General features: G+C 40.1%; 2 protein-coding genes and 1 non-coding gene across 4 annotated transcripts in view; 1 reads left to right on the forward strand and 2 right to left on the reverse strand.

Moving 5' to 3' along the window:
* Nucleotides 1-10,486, reverse strand: part of METTL25 (methyltransferase like 25) — a 108,423-nt gene extending 97,937 nt beyond the window's left edge. The window contains exon 1 of one of the 2 annotated variants that reach the window (XM_040234492.1): nucleotides 10,178-10,439. In XM_040234492.1, the coding sequence (XP_040090426.1) occupies nucleotides 10,178-10,421 (244 nt within the window). In that variant the 5' untranslated portion in view covers nucleotides 10,422-10,439. Of the gene's footprint in view, nucleotides 1-10,177 lie in introns of both variants that reach the window. The other variant, XM_040234491.1, reaches the window with a different exon arrangement.
* On the forward strand, nucleotides 10,091-16,658 carry CCDC59 (coiled-coil domain containing 59). Its single transcript, XM_040234493.1, has 4 exons — nucleotides 10,091-10,760; nucleotides 12,979-13,291; nucleotides 14,371-14,470; nucleotides 16,101-16,658. The coding sequence occupies exons 1-4, from the start codon at nucleotides 10,610-10,612 to the stop codon at nucleotides 16,260-16,262; spliced, it is 726 nt and encodes a 241-aa protein (XP_040090427.1). The 5' UTR covers nucleotides 10,091-10,609; the 3' UTR covers nucleotides 16,263-16,658.
* A 4,931-nt stretch (nucleotides 16,659-21,589) lies between these two features.
* TRNAC-ACA lies at nucleotides 21,590-21,661 on the reverse strand. The gene has a single exon. It is a non-coding gene; the product is annotated as a tRNA-Cys (tRNA).
* Nucleotides 21,662-21,912: the final 251 nt, after the last annotated feature.

Genomic DNA, 21,912 nt, shown 5'->3' on the forward strand with positions numbered 1-21,912 from the left:
TCTTGGTATTCACCCGTAACACCTAGCACAGTGTTAAGTCTAAGAAGATGCTTAGACTAACACTTAGAAGTAGAGAGAAGCCTGGCATGCTGCAGTCCCTGGGGTGGCAAAGAGTCAGAAGTGATGGAGCCACTGAACAACAAACAAGAAGATGCTAAGTAATTTTTGCGAAAATAAATTAGGTTATAAAAATAGTCAGGCACCCAGAGGTTGTAAGGTTTAGAGACAGTCCTTAAGAGCTATTCTTAAGTCCATCAATGACCACAGCAAGTTCTGAAGAATACTGATCTTGCAGAGGTCAGAGAAGAGATGCTCCAGGACTGCCCTCCCCTTCCTCTCAGATAGCAATAGAATTAAATTCGCTTTAGTCACTTCTGGGTCTTTGTCGCCCAGAGCAGTGATAATTTATACTACTCAAATAAAACATGGGAGCTAATTCTAAAAATCTAAGGTGGTTTGTGAATGGTTGGGGTCAATGAATGTGAATCCTTAAATCTCTCTATTTGGATGACCTCAACCACAATATATCTAGAACTGAATGCATTATTTCTCCAACCAGCTCCCTCAGCTGATTTTCCTAATTTTGCTAATAGTACCATTCATTATTATTCTTCAAGATACTCCCACAATCAATCTCTTGAAATTAGCTTTGATTTCCCCATTTCTTTGAACTGTATATAAAAAAGAGTCACCAAGAACTACCTATTTTCTCCATACAATATATTTTAAAACTATCAGTTCCTTTGCATTCTCACTGCCATCGTCTTAAACTAGGCACATCCTGCATCTCTAGACCACCACTAAGGGATCCTAACCAGTGTCCCCATGGATGGATGACTGCAAACATACCCATGATAGATGTTTGGAATATTGGCTGCAATAGTTTACTCTGACTTGAGCTATGTAAACATTTGTGAATACTTGGTTTTATGTTCCTACTGTCCACGTTTTACAGTTTTCCACCTTCACTGTTTGCTTGCACTGTTCTGTCTACCTGGAATGCCCATACACTCTTTATCTAACCTATTAAATTCAACAAACATTTAACGAGAGCCTACCGCATGGCACTTACAATACCGGAACACACAGAAAAAGAGGGTTGAAGGCAACATGTCATTACAACACAACATGCTAAGTGCTCTAATAAAGGAAGGAATAAAACAACATAAAAATGACTAGTTCTGTTGTAGATTTAGCATAAGTTAAATAGATAATGTTCCATGAGAGAGTTCCAGGCAAAGAGAGTTACATGAAAAAAATGAGGGAGGGGAAAAATGCACGGCACATTCAGGCAACAAGGCAGCAGAAGTATTAGATAAATGGGTGGCGAGAGAATGACTAAGAGAAGCGTTGGTAATACTGCACCCCTATACTCTGTCCCTTCCTCTGTGGTTGAAGACGCATCTTAGAAATCCAGAACTGACATCCTATTATTTCAGTCATCTTCATAATCAAAGATGACCTGGAGTCAGATCATGTGGGAAGTTTAATCATTTACTGACATGACCCAATGATGACTGGCTTTTTCATCTCAAGATTCAGCTTGGGGACTTCAGGTGGTTAAGACTTTACCTTCCAATGCAAGGGGTGCGAGTTTGATCCCTGCGGAGAGCTAGGATCCCACATGCCTCATGGCCAAAAAGCCGAAACATAAAACAAAAGCAATATTGTAACAAATTCAATAAAGATTAAAAAAAAAAAAATTTCAGTTTGACTCAGGCCTTCATTGTGATCATGGCTTTAACAAGAGGAACTAATAAAATCTGGAGGTAAAAACTCTGTCATTATATTTTGTGCACTAGAAGCAACACTAGAAGTCTTTTCCCCAGACGATCCATAGCTATCTTTGGTTCTTGGTCTCCTTTGAGAAGCAAACTCCTGAATACATTTTCAGGGGTACACGGAAAGTGCCTGAAGTCCACAAACCAAGAAGCCATTACCTTTAGAACTTTGGGGAGCCACATCTTTTTTTCTTTTAAGAGAAGCTGCAATTCTAGACTCAAGTGAGTTAGCTTAAAAAAAATATATTTTATATATATATATATTTATTGGTCATTCAAGAGATGTTTATAAGCCATATGAGACAGGCTGGCTCTTCTTCTGCCTCAGTTATTGATGCACACCCTAGACATCTTCTTAGATGAGGAAGTTGATGCTTCCTTGTTGCACAGCTAAACGCCCTGTGCAAGTTCAGTTCAGTTCAGTCGCTCAGTTGTGCCCAACTCTTTGTGACCCCATGGACCGCAACACTCCAGGCCTCCCTGTCAATCACCAACTCCTGGAGTTTACCCAAACTCATGTCCATTGAGTCGGTGATGCCATCCAACCATTTCATCCTCTGTCGTCCCCTTCTCCTCCTGCCTTCAATCTTTCACAGCATCAGGGTCTTTTCAAATGAGTCAGCGCTTCGCATCAGGTGGCCAAAGTATTGGAGTTTCAGCTTCAACATCAGCCCTTCCAATGAACACCTTAGGTAGGAAGCATCACTACAAACAAAGCTAGTGGAGGTGATGGAATTTCAGTTAAGCTATTTCAAATTCTAAAAGATGATGCTGTGAAAGTGCTGCACTCAATATGCCAACAAATTTGGAATACTCAGCAGTGGCCACAGGACTGGAAAAGGTCAGTTTTCATTCCAATCCCAAAGAAAGGCAATGCCAAAGAATGCTCAAACTACTGCACAATTGCACTCATCTCACACACTAGTAAAGTAATGCTCAAAATTCTCCAAGAAAGCCTTCAGCAATTCGTGAACCATGAACTTCCAGATGTTCAAGCTGGTTTTAGAAAACCCAGAGGAACCAGAGATCAAATTGCCCTGTGCAAGACACACAGCTAATCAGAATTAGATATGAACTAGAACCCAGTCTTCTGACTCTCAGTCTATCTTCTTCTATGTGAGGAAAGCAGAATATGGAAATGATGGCTAATGTTTATTAAATGCCCACTCAGTTATGTGCCAGGTTTTAACAGGTTATCTCATTGACTTCTACACAACCCTTTCAGACAGTAATTATGATTTCCATTTTTTAAATGAAGAAACTGAGGCTCAAATGCTTTACTAGTTCACACAAGATTCTACTCCATCCATGGAATTTTTCAGAAAAGGCAAGGATACTGGAGTGGGTTGCCATTTCCTTCTCCAGGCGATCTTCTCAATCCAGGGATCGAACCCCGGTCTCCCACACTGCCAGCAGACTCTTTACCATCTGAGCCACCAGGGAAGCCCACACAAGATTACACAGCACTAGAGTAACAGAGACAGGATTCAAAGCTGTATGTGACAGTCACAAAACCCATATCCTGCACATGCTGTCTCCTATTTGCTTACACTATCAGCTGAGGTTCCAGCTGGAGAAAAGATAATAGATGACATCGAAGGTGAAGAGCTTTGTTTCGTAGGAAATGTAGACCCACTAGATGACTTTTGAGTAAAGGAATAACAAGACGAGAACTATGATTCTGGAAGATAACTGGAAAGCAGTTTGAATGGAGAAGCAATTGAAATAGTCTGAAAGCGAGAACAATTTGGAAGTTATTGCTAAAATTTTTTCACAAGATTGAAAAAGGAGGGAGCTGAACTATTTGCTATGGGAAGCAGCAGATGCAAGAGAAATGGAGGAAGAAGAACTGGCAGATTATGAGCCAATGTAACAAGAAGATTGCCAATGGCATTTATAGAGGACCTTTTTAACCACTGAAGTGAAGAGGTAAAAAAACAAAAAAATACATGTAGACCCCATTAGACATGAAGCCTTCTAGGCTTCATGAATTCTTAAATTCAACTTAAGAATTTAAATCATGATAAAACTATGAAGACAGGTTACCATAACAGCAAATTTCCAGCAAATTTCCAGGTTAATGATTTGATAATTCAAACAAATAACATGAGTATCTAGATAAATGGAAGACACTTAAATTTATTCAGATTGGCTAAATATAATTTGAATAGGCTGATGGAAAACTCTGCCATAGATAAGAGGAATCTCCATAAACTCTGTTTTACTCAGCTTCTTAATAACTGAATGATATGAGGGAAATCAGAAGCTGTGGGAGCAGGGGGAGGCAGGTAACCATTAAAAAATAGAAAATAAATTCAAGTTCCAAATGGCCCCATCTAAAAGGAACAATCAGAAGCACTTTCTATACATCGATTAAGTTAAAAATGATGACCAATATCCAAACATATTCCCACAAATGTGTTTGCATTTTTGTTCACTCTTAACACATAATTACAGTAGCAACCCAAGAAACTGGGCTGACACTTGCCACTATCATTTTGTCCTGTGAAATTATGTCCACACTTGAAGTCTCCTAAAAAGATCCAAGAAATATGAAAAGGGAAAACAGTTCAGGAAAATACATATGGAGAGTGAAAAGATAAAAGTTAAACACAACAGAGTAAAACAGATGACACTAATTATTTCTCTGCTGTTCTCACTTTCTAGTTCCAAAGTACTTTTGTTTCATGTGTTTCAAATTAAATGTGAGTGTAATTTTAATTCACTATAATCACCACCATCACCATCAACAACAAAAAATACTTAGAATGGCCAAAAAGCAATTTAATCTATTGAGATGTAATAAAAACAATTTAAGGGAAACTTCAATGAAATAATCTATCATAGGCAAAAACTTCCTGTGTTGTTCAATTAAAATGATAGCAAATGAATCATGCAGGTGCTCACCAAAAGGAACCAATTCTAAACCTTTATTCAGCACCCATGCCTGGTAAGGATCACGCGGGTGATGACAAGAAACAGCAGATGCTCCATATGCCGAGAGAGTCAGGAGAGGCCCTGGAGGCTCAGGCAGAGTCTCCGAGCAGCCCTGGGCTTTGGCAAAGTCACGGAGGCTGGCTTCACAGGCACAGGAACTGTATTTCCTTAAAGCTGAACAGGTTTTCCAAAACTGATTCTAAGCAAACTTACAAGAAACTGATTTTATAATTTATTGATTTACACTGAGAAATACATTTACAGCAACAGCCCATATCATTCATTTGAGAGGGCACGCTTTCCTAATTTTAGAATTGCAACTAGGGCAGATAAAGCCAGATATTATAAAAGAAAATCTTAATCAAGCTGGGTAGCTGGTTGAGTTGCCTGTGTAGTATTGATCTATTTCTGTTTCATAAACTATTTTGGCTATCCTAAATCAGAATATCTCTTCTGTTTTGCTTTTAAAAGATTTCTCTATACTTAGGAAGACCAATTACCTCCTGAAGACCAAAAGATAATTCACTTGAGAATGTTACAGATTTACATATATAATCATTACTTCCAAAAAACAGTTTGGTTCCCTTGAAGTGGGTAAAACAAAATCTTAATCCCTGAGATGAAATATAGAATACTTGTTTATTAGTAAAGTACTTACAAGGTATCACTATTGATTGTTTTTTCTGCAAATGGTTAATCTCAACTATATATGTAATAAAATTTTAAAAAATTTAGCCTGAAATGATGCCTGCCTTGATTTTATCTCCAGATTCCCAGGGTATCTTTCCGTAATCTTCAGTACTGCATTTTCACAGCGGGAAAGAATAGTTACTGTTTTCTATTTTCTCAAATTAAGTTATAAAGCCTATTAGAATAAGCCATATAAAAACAATGATGATAAATATAATATCAGAAACAACAGCTATCTAGTTCAGTACTGTATTTCCAGAAGTGCCTTCAATAACATTCTTTATAGATCTATGCTTCACTTCATTCTTTAAGAATAATTTACTCATCTATATGCCAGAAACTGTTCAATATGCTAAGAACACAAAAACGAAAAATGGAAATGCTGTACTTTTGTTTTTTAATCTAACTGCAGACAGAGAAGTCAGTGGACAATGAAAACCGCATGACATATTAATATATGAGATATATAGGTTGCTATAGGAGCATATACATTTCCAGAGGTTCTTGACCATCTATATTTTTCCCAAGGAAAGAAAGACCTAATTATATCATCACCATCACAATCATCACCACAACCCTCATCATTTATTAGCCACAATTTGTTGAATCCATGCTACATTCCCAGTTCTGTATCAGGAGCCAGATCACATCATCTTTCATCTTTACTACACCTTTGTAAGATAGGTAATATTATTCTTTTGAAAAAGGAAAGAAAAATTACAATAGCAATCAGCTGTGACAGAGAGCAACTCATAGCTGGGCTGGCACTGGCACGCAGACCACACTCTTCCCTATTTACATATGAAAACATGTACAGTGCCCCAGCACCAGACAAAGGCTATGACCCGGCCAAGTCCCCAAGCATGAGCACAGACAGAAACAAATACATCTGCAAACACGGCAGCTTCCATGAACGCAGCCCCAGGGAGATGCTCGCGTGGTGAGACGCAGAGGCCTTGTTCTGGCAGGCAGCACCAACTAGTCACCTGTGTAAGTGAGACACTGTGGAGGCAAGTTCTCCAACTTCCATCAAGCCTTCAGCAACTGCAACATCTTGACTGTGAAACCATGAGACCCTAAGCTTGATCCACCAGTCCATCTGCTCCTGAATTGCTGACCCACACGCTGTGTGAGAGCGTGTTATCAGCAAGAGATAACGTGTAACACTGTGTAATATTAATACAATTATGGGTCAATGAGTATGTACTCTTCCAATTAAAAGAATTGTAAGGGAGGTCATACAATTCTTGTCTTTCCCTTTAATTATTAGGCTACTTTGTTCTGCTTCTGTGAACATATTTATAACAGCCACTTAAATCCAACATCTGAGCCCAATCAGGATCAACTCCTATTAACTTACCCCCAACCCCCAACCTCGGGTCACACTTTTAATTCCCTGAACACAGCTACTTACAATGAGCATCAGGGCTCACTTGCAATCAGTGTTTTGAGCAATCCTGTTTCTGTGCACATTGAGCAGTTTTTGGTTGAAAAGCAGCATTGTGGTTAACTTACTGCAGGGGAGCTGCTTATTTCTCTAAGGATTTGGTTGCTGTTGTTCTACTAAGAAAAGCGAAGTTGCTTGGACCCACACTGAAATCTGATTCCCCTTCCCCATGCAGCAGCCAGTGTCTGCTCAGCTGCTGATTTACAGCACCCTCTCCCCAGCACATCCCTGCGCCTGTGTAGTTCAGCAGGCAGATAAAGACTTGGGTACACGTGACAGTCAGATTGGGGGTGGCAGGGTAGCTGGGGAGGGAGGTTCAATCTCTCTGTGGTTAAGTTTGTTCTCAAGGCGATCCAGCCCAAGTTTCCAGTCATCCCTCCAGCCCTGAATTCTAACCTTTGATACAGGAATTCAAACAGCCTTTTGATTTTTGCTACCCAAGCTGTGTACACTTTGGGGAACACCCTCTGTCAAAGTTGCAGCAAGCCTGTACACCTCCTCGGGAGCACTGTCTTTTCAGGGGTCACCATCCCCCTGGCTTTGTCAGCGTTTTTGTTGGACTCTCTGGGTCATGTGAAGTAGTAACTAGTCCATTTTGTGGTCTTTTGACACACTGTTTTTTATAATTTACATCACTGGCTAATTAGTTGATATTTAAAACTCTTTGACAATTTCTCTGTGGTTTCATGCTTGATTTCTTTCCGAGAATTTGTAAAAGAACTGTTCTGTATATGTTTTCCTTGCTGTTGGAATTCTCTGACGGTGTGTCTGCGTTCATCATTGGTTTTGATTTCCTGTCTCATCCTGTTGTCTGCTTAGTCGTCCCCTCACCTCCAGCCCCAGAGCTGTAGTTTACCCATGCATCTTCCCTCTCTCATCCCCCCACTTGCTCTGGTCATAGCCGTGCTGTGGTCCACAGCGTGTGTCCCCTTAGTCAGGTTTGTGCTTTGTCTTCATGTCTCATTAAATGGTGTTTTTCCCCCATAGCAGTAAGTTTGAATTAGTGTATCATTATGCAGTTACAGGAGAAGGCAATGGCACCCCACTCCAGTACTCTTGCCTGGAAAATCCCATGGACGGAGGAGCCTGGTAGGCTGCAGTCCATGGGTGTGTGCAGTCCAGTGATCAGGTTTGCATTCATATCTTAGATCTCAGTCCGGTGGCCCTCCTTTCAGAAGATGCTTCTTCAATTACCATCTGCTCTGATCTGAACTCTGTCACGACCATCTTGAGCCGGGAAGGATGTCGTTTTCCATTGACGCCCCGCAAGAAAGTCATGAACTCACAGCTTTTCCCAATCAGAAGCAATCTCTCAACAGAAACTCTTCTCATATTTCTGTCCCTGTTTGGTTATCTTCTAGAGACTTCCAATTATTGTCTTTAATAATCTAGTCAGTGTTTGTCATTGCTATCTGCTGGAGGAACTCCCTGATCTCTTCAACTGGCCATTACCTGAAGTCCACCCTGGACTATTTTAATAGCCTTCGGGCTTGTCTTCCTGCTTCCCCCCGCACTTCCTCCACACAGAAACTAGCTCCTAGAAAAGTACTGGCACATAACCCGCACTAAGTGAATGTTCCCTGAATGACTGAATGAACAAACTTCCCTAAGATAACAGAGCTGGTAGAATTGGAATTTGTACCCTGACTAAACAGTCTAAAAATTTAATAGCTAAATTACAGTGTACAGAGTGGCTAACAATTCTTTACTAAGATATAAATCTGCTCAAAAAGCAAAAAATGGACTTCTTTGACACAAACAATAAATTTCATGTAACGATGGGGAAAATATCCTTTTCATAATCTTTACATAAACAGAAATTAATATTCCTTTACAAACGTACATTATAAAAATCATTTTTAATACTAGAGGCAGCTGACCATTTGTAGAATTGAATATCTTACATTAAAAAAAATTTAACAGGTAAGATATACTTCAAAAGTGAATATCCTTGTTTAGATTGTACTATTGTTGAATAGGCTTAAAATTCAACATTCAAAACTTGAAGCTCATGGCATCCAATCCCATCAAACAGATGGGTGAAAACGGAAACAGTGACAGACTTTATTTTCTTGGGCTCCAAACTCACAGCAGATGGTGACAGCAGCCATGAAATTAAAAGACCTGTGCCCCTTGGAAGAAAATCTATGACAAACCTAGACAATACATTAAAAAGCAGAGACATCACTTTGCCCACAAAGGTCCCTGAACAGTCAAGGGTATGTTCTTCCCAGTGATCATACACAGTTGTGAGAGCTGGACCCTAAAGAAGGCAGAGCCCAAAGAACTGATGCCTTCCGACTGTGGTGCTAGATAAGACTCTTCAGAGTCCCCTGGAGAGCAAGGAGATCAAACCAGTCAATTTTAAAGGAAATCAACCCTGAATACTCATTGAAGGACTGATGCTGAAGCTCCAAGACTTTGGCCATCTTAGGCAAAGAGCTAACTCACTGGAAAAGACCCTGATGCTGGGAAAGACTGAGGGCAGAAGGCCAGGGCAGAGGGTGAGACGGTTTGATGGCATCACCAACGCAATGAAGGTGAACTTGGGCAAACTTCAGGAGACGGTGAGGGACAGGGAGGCCTGGCGTGCAGCAGTCCATGAGGTTCTCAAAGAGACGGAGACCACTGGGCGACTGCACATTTTCTTCTTGGTCATAATCACCCAGAGAAGGCAATGGCAACCCACTCCAGTACTCTTGCCTGGACAATCCCACGGACTGAGGGGCCTGGTAGGCTGCAGTCCATGGGGTCGCTAAGAGTCGGACACGACTGAGCGACTTCACTTTCATTTTTCACTTTCGTGCACTGGAGAAGGAAATGGCAACCCACTCCAGTGTTCTTGCCTGGAGAATCCCAGGGACGGGGGAGCCTGGTGGGCTGCCGTCTATGGGGTCGCACAGAGTCGGACACGACTGAAGCAACTTAGCAGCAGCTGCAGCATAATCACCACTTGAAATGATCTTAATCAAGAATCCAAAAGACTCATCACGTTAGGTGATGACATCTCCTGCTGTGTTTTCACACGGATCTGTAAGCACTGTTCCGCGTTTCCCTCCAATCAAAAAAATTACTGTTGAATTACTAAAGAAAGGTCCTAGCACTGTTTCTTGTTCTTTTTAAACTGTGGAAATACAAAAGCACCCGAGGTCCGAGAGGCGCATCACAGAGCCACGCCACCAGGAAGCGGAAAAACGGCTCCGCTCCCTCCCACGCAGCGACCCTCCGGCCAGCGCCCCGCCGGCACAGGCGTCAGCTCGACTTCCGCGACCTGAGACGCTACCCAGGCCCCGGGGTCTCTCCCCGCCCACCCGCCATTCACCTGACATTCTCCCGGCTTCCTCTAGGGGGCAGGCCTCTGACGCCGCCGCGAACGTGCTGAGCGCCGACAGCACCGTCTCTGGGGGCAAGTCAACCAGTTTCTCCCACACAGACTCCGTGTAGAAGTCCACCGTATGTGCATTCGAAATGGGCAGGGCTTCCCTCAGGAACCGCAGTAGCTTCTGCAACTTGGCACGTAACGTGGACAGGTCCTGGGTCACCGGGAGCGGGCAAGAAGCCGCCATGACGCCCCACCTCCCGGACTGTAGGTGGCGCAAACGTGGCCGCGAGGCAAGGGCTCGGTGGGAAGCAGGAAAGGCCGGATAAGTAGATCTCAGATGTGGATTTTTTGCGTGGGCGATGGATTGCTTCTGCCTGATGACGTATTTTGACTGAGTCCGTTGTGTTTGGCCTGCGCCTTGGTTCGTGTGCCATGGCGCCCGTTTGGCCGGCAGCAAGGGGGCGGACAGGGGGGTTGGGTCCGCGTGGAGGAGTTCCACCGGTTGAATTCAGAAATAAGAATGTGAAACGGAAAACGTGGCGACCTAATCATCTGCAAGCCTTCGCGGGGAGCGTTCGCGAAGGTACGTATGTAAGAAGGCAGCCTTTTTAAGTCCTCGGCCCTGCGAAATCTTCGAATACGCCAGTCTCCCAAGCTGGGAAGGATTTAGGAACCAGACCCAGCCCTACTTGGAGCCAGGAAATCTGTTCTTAAATTCGCTGAAGCTGTGGGCTGTTCAGAGCTTTGGATGAGAAGGCGAGGAAGTGTTGCTCACTCTAAATCTTTAAACATTTTCCTCGACTTACGCTCATTTTTTAAATATCAGAACTCTTTCCTTTACGTTTCCCCCATGAAGCCTGCATGTATTGCAGTAAAGACTAGAGGCAAGCTAGAAATTTACTGATTCTCACCCTTACTAATTAAAAATATCACAGAACCGTCTATTTTTCTCTTACTATCTTTATTTGCTTTAGTTTGTATTTTTCGTTTTATCTTGCCTTCATTAAGTACCCTTAAATCCCATATGGAATACTAAAAGTACAGTTTTCTGATAATTGCTGTTGAGAAAGTCACACACCACAATCTAACCTGGTTAATGTTGAATTACTTTTAAAAAGTCAGTCATAGGGTAGTTTCTCTAAGGTAAAATAATAGATGTGAAGTGAAATGAAACTCGCTCAGTCATGTCTGACTCTGCGACCCCATGGAGTGTAGCCTGCCAGGCTCCTCTGTCCGTGGAATTCTCCAGGCCAGAATACTGGGCTGGGTTGTTCAGTCACTCAGTCGTGACTGACTTTTTGCGACCTCACGGACTGCAGCACGCCGGACTTCCCTGTCCTTCACCATCTCCCCGAGCTTACTCAGACTTGGTGATGCCATCGTGCCATCTTGTCCTCTGTCATCCCCTTTTTAATCTTTCCCAGCATCAGGGTCTTGTCTATGAGTCAGCTTTTCACGTGAGGCGGCCAGAGTATTGGAGCTTCAGCGTCAGTCCTCTCCATGAATATTCAGGGTTCTGTTCCTTTAGGATTGACTGGTTTGATATATCCTTGCAATCCAGAGGATGCTGAAGAGTCTTATTCAACACCACAGGTGTTCAAGAGCATCAGTTCTTCAGCCGCAGCCTACTTTATGGTCCAGCTCTCACATGCCTACATGACTACTGGAAAAACGATAGCTTTAACTAGACGGACCTTTGTCTGCAAATTAATGTCTCTGCTTTTTAATATGCTGTCCAGGTTTGTCGTAACTTTTCTTCCAAGGAATAAGCATTTTTAATTTCCGTTTAATTTCATGGCTGCAGTCACTATCTGCATTGATTTTGGAGCCCAAGAAAATAGTCTGTAACTGTTTTCCATTGTTTCCCCATCTATTTGCCATGAAGTGATGGAACTGGGTGCCATGATCTTAGTTTTTCCAATGTTGAATCTTAAGCCAGCTTTTTCACTCTCCTCTTTTCCCTTCATCAAGAGGCTCTTTAGTTCCTCTTTGCCTTTTGCCCTAAGGGTGATGTCATATAGATATCTGAGATTATTGATATTTCTCCCTGCGGTTTTGATTCCAGCTTGTGCTTCCTCCAGCACAGCATTTCATGTGATGTACTCTGCATATAAGTTAAATAAGCAGGGTGAGGATGTACATCCTTGACATACTTCTTTCCCAGTTTGGAAACAGTCCATTGTTCCATGTCCAGTTCTAACTGATGCTTCTTGACCTGCGTACAGGTTTCTCAGGAGGCAGGTAAGGTGGTCTCATAGTCCCATCTTTTGAAGAATTTTCCAGTCAAAGGCTTTAGCGTTGTCAGTGAAACAGAAGTAGATGTTTTTCTGGAATTGTCTTGCTTCTTCTCTGATCCAGTTGATGATGGCAATTTGATCTCTGGTTCCTCTGCCTTTTCTGAGTCCAACTTGAACATCTGGGAGTTCTCAGTTCAGATAATGTTGAATAGAAGTGAGGGTCCCCCCCCACCCTTTGGTATTTATTGAAGACCTAGATTAAGTGTTTAGATGAATTAATGAATCTGTTTAATTTATGAGTACAATAAATTGGAGTTGTGCAACACTCTAGTTGTTTTTCTTTCTTTGAGAGTCTCAGTTGAGTTCTTCCCAACTTCTGTTGGCTTAGTCTTTATTACAGTAGCTTCAACTTCTTTTCTTGAAATAACATTTTAAAGCAAAACATAATGAAATCTAACATCTGAACATGACGGTGTAAAAAGTTTTCTGTTTTAAATTAACAACTACATTTTTCATGCAATGTTTTCTGAGAAAGTAATTCAAGACTGCTGTATTCTTCAACAGGACAAGGCTTTGCATTTCGAAGAAAACTCAAGATTCAGCAAACTTATAAGAAATTACTCCGGAAGGAAAAGAAGTCTCAAACCCCAAGTGAATCCCCCTTCACAGATTGGTATCCTGATCATCTGAAACATCTTTATTTGGCTGAAGAGGAAAGACTCAGGAAGCAGCTTAGAAAAGCTGACCAGCCTCTGTCAGAAGAACAGGTTGATCAGCCTTTGCCAGAAGACCAAGGTAGCAATGACCAGGCTTTGTCTGAAGAACACTGTAGCATTGAGCAACCTCAGCCAGAAGAGCCGTGTAGCATAAGAATAAAGTATGTATTACAGTCTTTTGAAATACTTTATTGTGGATGTAAGTAGCATTTTATGAAAGAGATTATAGAACAGTTTCTATAGTAATGGGAATTTGCCTTAGGGCATTTCAGAAGTTGCAAGTGATTATGTGGAAATATTTTCATGGAGGCTTTCTTGTTAGCTTAAATGACTGAATTAGGTAAGCTTAATAAACAAAGTAATGGAATGGAATTAAGAGATCTGGGTTTTAGATTTAAGCCTCTCAAGTACATTTATTTGGACCATGGTTAATGCTTGCTATTTATGTTTTTAAAAATCTAGCTTTTGAGAGGTATTATAGTGTAGTGCATCATAGATTGTGGAGTGGCTTTAATATGGTGGTGCCCAATGTCCTCTTCTTTAAAGTGGAAATAATAATAGTAAGTATGTGATTTACAGCTACCATGTTGCATACCCCAGGATGGATTAAATTTATAGACTATGGTATCCTTGACCCATCTCATGATGTTGTGATGATTAAATGACTTCATTCATATATGGTCCTTAAAAAGGCATGTGATACATAGGAAGTGGTATATGACTGTTAACTGCTATTGCTACTACTACTACTATTATTAATATGGATTTTCCCCCCAGAGAACGTATACTTGATTGCAATTAAAAAACAAATGAAACGGAACAGAGACAAGTTGGTCAGAGAACTTTGGGATTAAAGTTCATGTACACCCATAAAGTCCTTCATAACATCCTTCAATTTAATGCCTTTGCAGCTTGTCATTTCTACCAATCATATGCTGGTTTACTTCTTTAAACATTTTAGGACCTTTCAGAACTTTCTGTATTTTCCCTGGTTGAACTATTTCTCCAAAACTCTATATTTATTACCTTCTATATCTTGAAAGGTATAAGAAAAAATTTAATGTGTTATTTGGATGTCTTACTAGCAAGATTTAATGTCTTTCTTTCAACATCTCTCCCCCTGCCTTAAGTTGCATTAGTGAGATTTGACTATATAAGTACTATATTTGATGTAATTTTGTCATAATTTTGGTTATATTATTTTTAATGCTTATGATTTGTTTTCATTTATCTTGCAAAGCTCCATTAATGTTCCAAAGAAAAATAAAAAGAAAACGTCAAATCAAAAAGCGCAGGAAGAATATGAGCAGATACAAGCTAAGCGTGCTGCTAAGAAACAAGTAAGATCTATTTTAAAAATATTTAGATTCATTTTTCTTTATCCTAAGTGTATATGTAAGCTTTTCTTCTAAATATGGGACCCATAGTATATGCATCTGTAAATATTTACTGGGTAAATGAATAATCTGAGAGGAGCTGGAGAATTTCAACATTGTGATTCCTCCATTGTTTATATCACCCTCAAAGGTGATAGTAATAGTCATTTTTTAACAATTGCCTCCAAGAGATTATACATAATAAAATTTGAAAACTACTAAAAAAATATAGACTTTTATAAATTTACATCAAAGCAAGTAGAAGTCAGAGGGAGATGTTAGAATAAAATAATATTTTAAAGAGTTTTTCTTGGTCATTAAAAACCCTACTAGATTAACTTATCAGTAAGTTACCATTCTTTGTTATTATTCTTAAACCCACAGTTATAATAGCTTTTTTTAAATGAGTAGAACAAAATCATGTGCAGCTTCAGCAAAATTGTTTATCTGTGGTTCATTCATATTTCTTACATTAAAACTGTATTATCTATCCCATTAAAAAGGTTTAGCACATCAGTCAAAAAGACCCCAAAGTTGGTGCTGATACATAATTTCTTGTATGTGTTAGTTTTACAGATTGTATAATTAAGAAATCTGAAAGTTTAACATGTAAAATTTATTTGACTATTTTTAAACTGATGGCAGGCTAGAGTGAAGTAGGAATATTTCTTCATGGAAAAACTAAACCTCTGTTTCATAGATTGTTACAGTATACTTTGCTTTTTAAACCAACCACCTTTGTAAATACTGCCACCTTTATAAATAGTATATTAGATGAAATAAGAGCCATTATACTGTAAAACATACATTTAAAAAAATTGTTATGTATTAAAATATAGTATATTGATATATATAATTATGTAATGTATGTGAAAGCACTTTGTTAATTATGTCATCATACAAATGTAAGGGTGTGTCATGTGGTAGCTATATGTGTTACAGGAGAAGTTCAAAAACAGTGCACTTACTGTATTATTTCAAGAACTTTTAACTTTTATATATAAGAGTATAGTATTTTAAGTAGTACTTTTCAGATCTATATAACTGAATTAATTTTCTTTAAGCACAAATGAATTTAAGTCTTGATCTTAGCAAATCAGATCAACATAATTCTTAATCAAAATCATAATATCTAGCACAATATTTTACATATATACAGTGTACAGTTAGTAAATACTTCTTTAATTTAAATACTTCTTGAATTAAATCTGTCAGATGGCAAATTTAAAAGAATACCCGATATTCTAGAAATGATTCCAGTGTTACAGGGACTAGATAACCTGTAAAGTCACTTCTGACTCTTCAGTGGATCTAATTAAATGATGAAATTGTTAAATATGCCTTCTTTGTGCTTTGATTTTATTCATATGCAAAATTAAAATTGTTAGATAATTTTGCATTATGCTGTGCTATAGCAGATATGATAGTTTAAAGGCAAAGAGAGTACACTACTGTGCTTACTAGTAGCATTTCACATGTTGAAAAATATAGGACAGACCTTGAAGTATTTGCATGGTGATAGCTATTTCAACAGAATTGTGACCAATATCTGCTGTTTGTCACTAATGAAAATTATATATGTTAATAATTTCAGGAATTTGAGAAGAGAAAACAAGAGAGAGAAGAAGCTCAAAGGCTCTACAAAAAGAAGAAAATGGAAGTGTTCAAAATACTGAGCAAAAAGACTAAAAAGGGGCAACCAAACTTGAATTTACAAATGGAGTATCTTCTAAAAAAAATACAAGAAAAGAATTAAGTCAGACGTTGTTGCCTGACTGACTAATCAACCATTAAAATATATGCTTGCTATTGAGTTCTTTTGTATATGGAGTATCCCTCCTAACATTTAACTAAATTTGTCAACATAAACTGAATAGCTAAGCTATATTAAATATAAGATATCCAAATATTTTTGTTTTTATAAAAGAAAATTTTATATATATGCTCTACATTATATATATGATTTGATTTTTATTTATTTGCCACTGAAGGAAGGTTGCCCTTAAGAATTGAAAGAACCTGCTATTTGTACAAGTTCAAGCATGTGATAATTTTGTACCGTATGAAATTCAGATGAAATAAAGTGTTTTGAAAGTAAGGGAGCAAAGCTTTCAACAGATCATTTCAATAAATATTTAAGTTTAGCAGTGAACTGTTACGGTTTTAAAATTCTATAACTATGGAATCCTGAAGGAGGCAGAGACTCCCCTTGAACTTTATTTATCTTCAGTACATTTTATAGGGGGAGGATCCTATACACCATATTTTATTTATATGTATACCCTGTACACCATATTATATCCTATACACCATGTTATGGTGTGGTCTTCATAAAGCACAGTTTGATATTTATAATCATTCCCTTAAGTGGAAGTAATGGATTGGCCCAAAAAGTTTCTCTGGGCTTTCCTATAACTTACAGAAAAACCAGAACGAACCTTTTTGCAAACTTACTGCATAGTGTAGTATTTTTTGAACGGTGATGGCAACCTAGCAGTGTCAGAGCAGGTCTTAAGCTTTCCAGATCCTATGGGACCATATCTTGTAAGAACATTGTTACGGGACCTACCAGTGTTGTATCTGTTGGTACCTTTGTGAACCAAGGGAAGGTACTGCAATGCTGCTTCTCCTGTTTCCTTGAAATCACTGCGAAATCAGATAGGCTTGGTTATCAACATTAGAAACAAAAGAACTGAAATAATCGTAAAACATTGCATAGTAAATGCTATCCTTTATAAGTGGTAACAGGTGTACCACAGTGTTGGCTTTGAGGTTTTGGTAGCTCTACTGATGATTCTGCATTTAAAGGTACAATAGGAGATGCTGAGGAAACGACTTACTAGAGAGGAATTCTTTATTACAGAGAACAGTACTTAATAATTTGCAGTACATTATATTATATATGGGCTTTCCTGGTGGCTCAGATGGTAAATTACAGGAGACCTGGGTTTGAGGAGACTGCAATGCAGGAGACCAGGGTTCAATGCCTGGGTTGGGAAGATCCTCTGGTGAAGCAAATGGGCTATCCACTCCAGTATTGCCAGGAGAGTTCCATGGACAGAGGAGCCTGGCGAGTTACAGTCCATGGGGTTGCAAAGAGACATGACTGAGCGACTTTTTCATATATATATTTCATTTAAAATGAACAACTCAGCCTAAATTTGGCTACACTGGTAAAAACAGTAGACTATGAAGCAGTGTAAAATAGTTAATTGCTTAATACTGATTTCACGTGTGTTTTACTTCTAGCTGTCAGGACAAAAATTAAAGATCTGGTCTTTTTGCAAAATGAGTAAAAGTTAGGTTCATTTTAACTTTTTGCTCAGTAGCTGCTATATATGCAAGTTCCTCCAAGGAACAGATGGCAGTAAGTGCCAAATAACATCATAGCACGAGAAGCAATCGGTGGCCATTGGGTTCAAGACAAGATGCAGACTTGACGGCACCGGAGATGTACCCGCAGAGCTTCAAGATCCCTATGCCAAGACGAATAGCCTTGAGGGGTCCATAACAGATGCTCTAACAAGCAACCTGGTGATTCTGCTGTGGTTCATCCTCTAAGCCCTAGACCAGGGTCTTGGTCTTTGAGAGATGGTTCATCTGGTTATAGAGATCAGAAGTTTCACAAATAAGATGGCCTGTGTGAAAAGCCTTCAGGATTGTGAACAGAATCATGGGTGAAGACCATGAAGAAAATTACAAAGGGAACAAAACTTGGGATATATTTAAAAGCTTAATAAAGTCTTAAAAATAGTTGTGACTTACATTATTACTGATGGGGTTAACACTTCCATCCATGACTGATGTGTCCTTCCACATGAAGGGGGCACCCATAGCTAACACACATGGCCTCCTTACTGATCTTACTGTACTTCCCAGGGAGGGAGGTATAACATGCATATGATCAGTTTGGGAGAGGACCTGGCCTGCCTGCGCTTCCCTGGTGGTTCAGGCAGTAAAGAATCTGCCTGCAGTGCAGGGGATGTGGGCTCAATCCCTGGGTTGGAAAGATCCCCTGGAGAAGGCAATAGCTACCCACACCAGCATTCTTGCCTGCAATATTTTCATGGACTGAGAAGCCTGGTAGACTACAGTCCATGAGGTTGCAAAGAGTTTGACAAGACAGTGAAGAACATTTTCACTGGGCTGCCTACAGGGAGTTTGTACCCTTAATTACTATTTTTATACTGAAAACAGTAAAGAACAGGCTATGTCGATAAAGGAGAGGATGGAGTTGGAGGCAGAGCAGGGAAGAGGCCTGTGTTTGGGGGAATGTAATATCTGGAACTCCAGTTCGTGCTGCACGGGTCAGTACCTTAAGGAATAAAGCAGGAATGAAATGTGAGGGAACATGATACATAAGTGGAGAAGCTTTGGGTGGCCAGACCATGTGCTTTCAGACCTCAGTATGTATGTAAGGAGTTTTGATCTTGGTAGTTTATAGAGGCTTATATGGAACCGTTAATTTGATTTTTTTACACATTTATAAATGTGTAGTAGGCTTCTTACTGCTATGGCTTTAGCAAGTGGCTTTAAGCCCTGAGGCATGTGGGATTTCTTGAGCTCAAGTTTAGGGTAGCTATGTCCACTTAAAACTGGTGGTTTCTACAGAGGCAGGGTGTGACAATAGGGCCTTAAGCAGAAAAGTGCAGGCCTCAACAGAGGAGCAGGGAGGGGAGGGGAATGACGGAGACACACAGGCTTCACTGAAGGCACAAAGTGTGGCCATGGGGCTCGCCCAAATGCTGGCCTGGATGACCTCAGCTGATGCCGGCAAAGACTGGATCTATCGAGCTACTCTGGCTGTGCTGTCATTAACAAAGTCACTGGCATGTGCAGGCAGCCTTAGGGTGCTGCAGCAGTCTGACCTTGAACTATATTTAAATTCATGGGTGAGTATCAGGGGCCTTATCAGAGGTGGAAGAGCTGCCAGAATGCAACTTTCATCTGAGGCAAGAATTTTATGATAAAAAATCCAGATGGGCTAAACATTGATGACTGTATCAGTATTTGCTGCTTTTCAACTTTCGCTAAGGCAGAGAATTTGCACAGTACAGAGCTCTCGGGAAGTTCCTGGTTTAAATTGTTCATGCCAGTCATAAAATTCAGTATGAAAGAGCAAAATCTGAATATAAAGATACTTGATTATATTAGATGGAATCAGGACCACAAGAGATCTGGTGATTGGCACTGCTCCATGGCAAATCTCTACTTTGCAAGACAGCATCAGTGTTTGAAATGCCAGAATGAAGATACAGTGTGCCATGCTAAATGCATGGAGATAAATCTAGCTTCTTGATGCAAAATTTCTTCTGGTTTAGCTGACGTGTGCAGGGCATGGGCCCCTGACAGTTGGCATAAACTGGCCGGCATTCTGATGAGCCATCCCAGTTATCCTCCTTCCTACATACCAATGATTTTCTACAATGGAGTTTCTGCTATAAACTAACAATTACAACTACTTGGTTCTGGGAACATAATTTTGTCCATGATAACCACTGTATGAATTTGGTGAGCGTAAAGCAAGTGTTACAACTACTTTGGATGTTCTGCTAAATCTTTGGACCTTTTAAAAATTGAGACACACCACAGACTTGATTCTGAACTAATTTAACCTTTGAGGTGCCAAATGAGCTATTCCAAGGAAAACACACAGGCTGCCATGGCTGTAGGAATCCGTCTAGGCATTAACTTTTCTGGCTGTGAGTGAACAAAATAAAACTGGGAGGGATTTTAATTTTGTTGGATTTTTACCTTATAAGGGCAAGAGAAATGGATTTGGGGACTTGAATTTTTTTGCCTTTGGATGTTTAACTTGAAAGGTAATTTAATATATAGACTTTATTTTCTCCCTAGGAGTTTGAAAGGAAAAATATTTACACTAAAACATGGGAAACATCAGCATTTTACTGTAAGTTTAATATTAGGCTCTCTTTAAATGTTTGGATAATTGCCATTGAGAACACTTAATTGAGTCACCAATGGAGCTGAGATCTTTACATCAGAAATACACACTTCATGGACTTAGTGACCTTGGGTTTACAAACATATATTGAGGTATAATCGATGGAATACATTTAAAATGTATTATTTGATGAGTTTGGGCACATGTATACACTCAAGAAACCATCACCGTAATCACAAATCCATCACTGTTATCTCCAAAAGTTTCCTCAGCCCCTTTTTCATCAATTCTACCAGGGGCTCCCCAAAGAAGTCCCTGGAAGCCACTGATCTGCTGTTCTGTGTTAGTCCAACTCTTTGCAACCCCAAAGACTGTAGCCCGTCAGGCTCCTCTTGTCCATGGAATTCTCCAGGAAAGAACACTAGAGTGGATTGCCATTTTCTTCAGAGGATCTCCCTGACGCAGGGATCAAACCTGGGTCTCCTGCACTGGGAGACAGAGTATAAACAGTCTGAGCCACTAGGGTTACTATATATAATTAGCAGTTTCAAAAATTGTATAAAATTAGAATTATATACTGTATACTCTTTTGTGTTTCTTTTAGTCAGACAGATTTTAGATTCATTCATGTCGTTGCATTTATCAATATTTCCTTTTTTATTGCTGAGTACCCTATGGTATTGGAGAAGGCAATGGCACCCCACTCCAGTACTCTTGCCTAGAATGGATGGAGGAGCCTGGTGGGCTGCAGTCCATGGGGTCGCTAAGAGTCAGACACGACTGAGTGACTTCATTTTCACTTTTCACTTTCATGCATTGGAGAAGGAAATGGCAACCCACTCCAGTGTTCCTGCCTGGAGAATCCCAGGGACGGGGGAGCCTGGCGGGCTGCCGTCTATGGGGTCGCACAGAGTCGGACACGACTGAAGGGACTTAGCAGCAGCAGCAGTATCCTATGGTATGGACATATCAGCATTTGTTTGTTCATTTACCTGTTGATTGATATTTGGGTTGTTCCTAGTTTGGGGCTCCCAAGAATAAAGCTACTAACTGAAGTCACTTATTCGTGTCTGGACTCTTTGCAACCCCATGGACTGTAGCCTACCAGGTTCTGCCATCCATGGGATTTTCCAAGCAAGAATACTGGAGTGGGTTGCCATTTCCTTCTCCAGGAGATCTTCCCAACCCAGGGATTGAACCTGGGTCTCCTGCATTGTAGGCAGACGCTTTACCATCTGAGCCACCAGGGAAGTCTTAGCTCAGGGCTCCCAAGAATAAAGCTACTATGAACGTTTCTGTATAGGTGTTTGTGTGGACATAAACTTTCAGTTCTCTGAACAGGTAAATGCCTAGGAGGGAAATGGTTCTGTCACATGGTAAGTATATAACATTTTAGGAAATGTGACATCTCTAAAGAGATTAGGTACTAGAAAAGGGGCTACCTGCTAAGAGTGAGAAAGAAGCCTGTGAAGTCAAATGAGGGGTCCAACAATGATACTCA

The sequence above is a fragment of the Oryx dammah genome, unplaced genomic scaffold, assembly GCF_014754425.2.
Source record: "Oryx dammah isolate SB20612 unplaced genomic scaffold, SCBI_Odam_1.1 HiC_scaffold_29, whole genome shotgun sequence".
NCBI lineage: Eukaryota > Metazoa > Chordata > Mammalia > Artiodactyla > Bovidae > Oryx > Oryx dammah.

Coding starts and splice junctions, on each gene's coding strand:
- CCDC59 (XM_040234493.1), top strand. CDS start 10,610: ATGGCGCCCGTTTGGCCGGCAGCAAGGGGGCGGACAGGGGGGTTGGGT. Junction 10,761..12,978: donor CGCGGGGAGCGTTCGCGAAG/GTACGTATGTAA, acceptor ATTCTTCAACAG/GACAAGGCTTTGCATTTCGA. Junction 14,471..16,100: donor AGCGTGCTGCTAAGAAACAA/GTAAGATCTATT, acceptor TAATAATTTCAG/GAATTTGAGAAGAGAAAACA.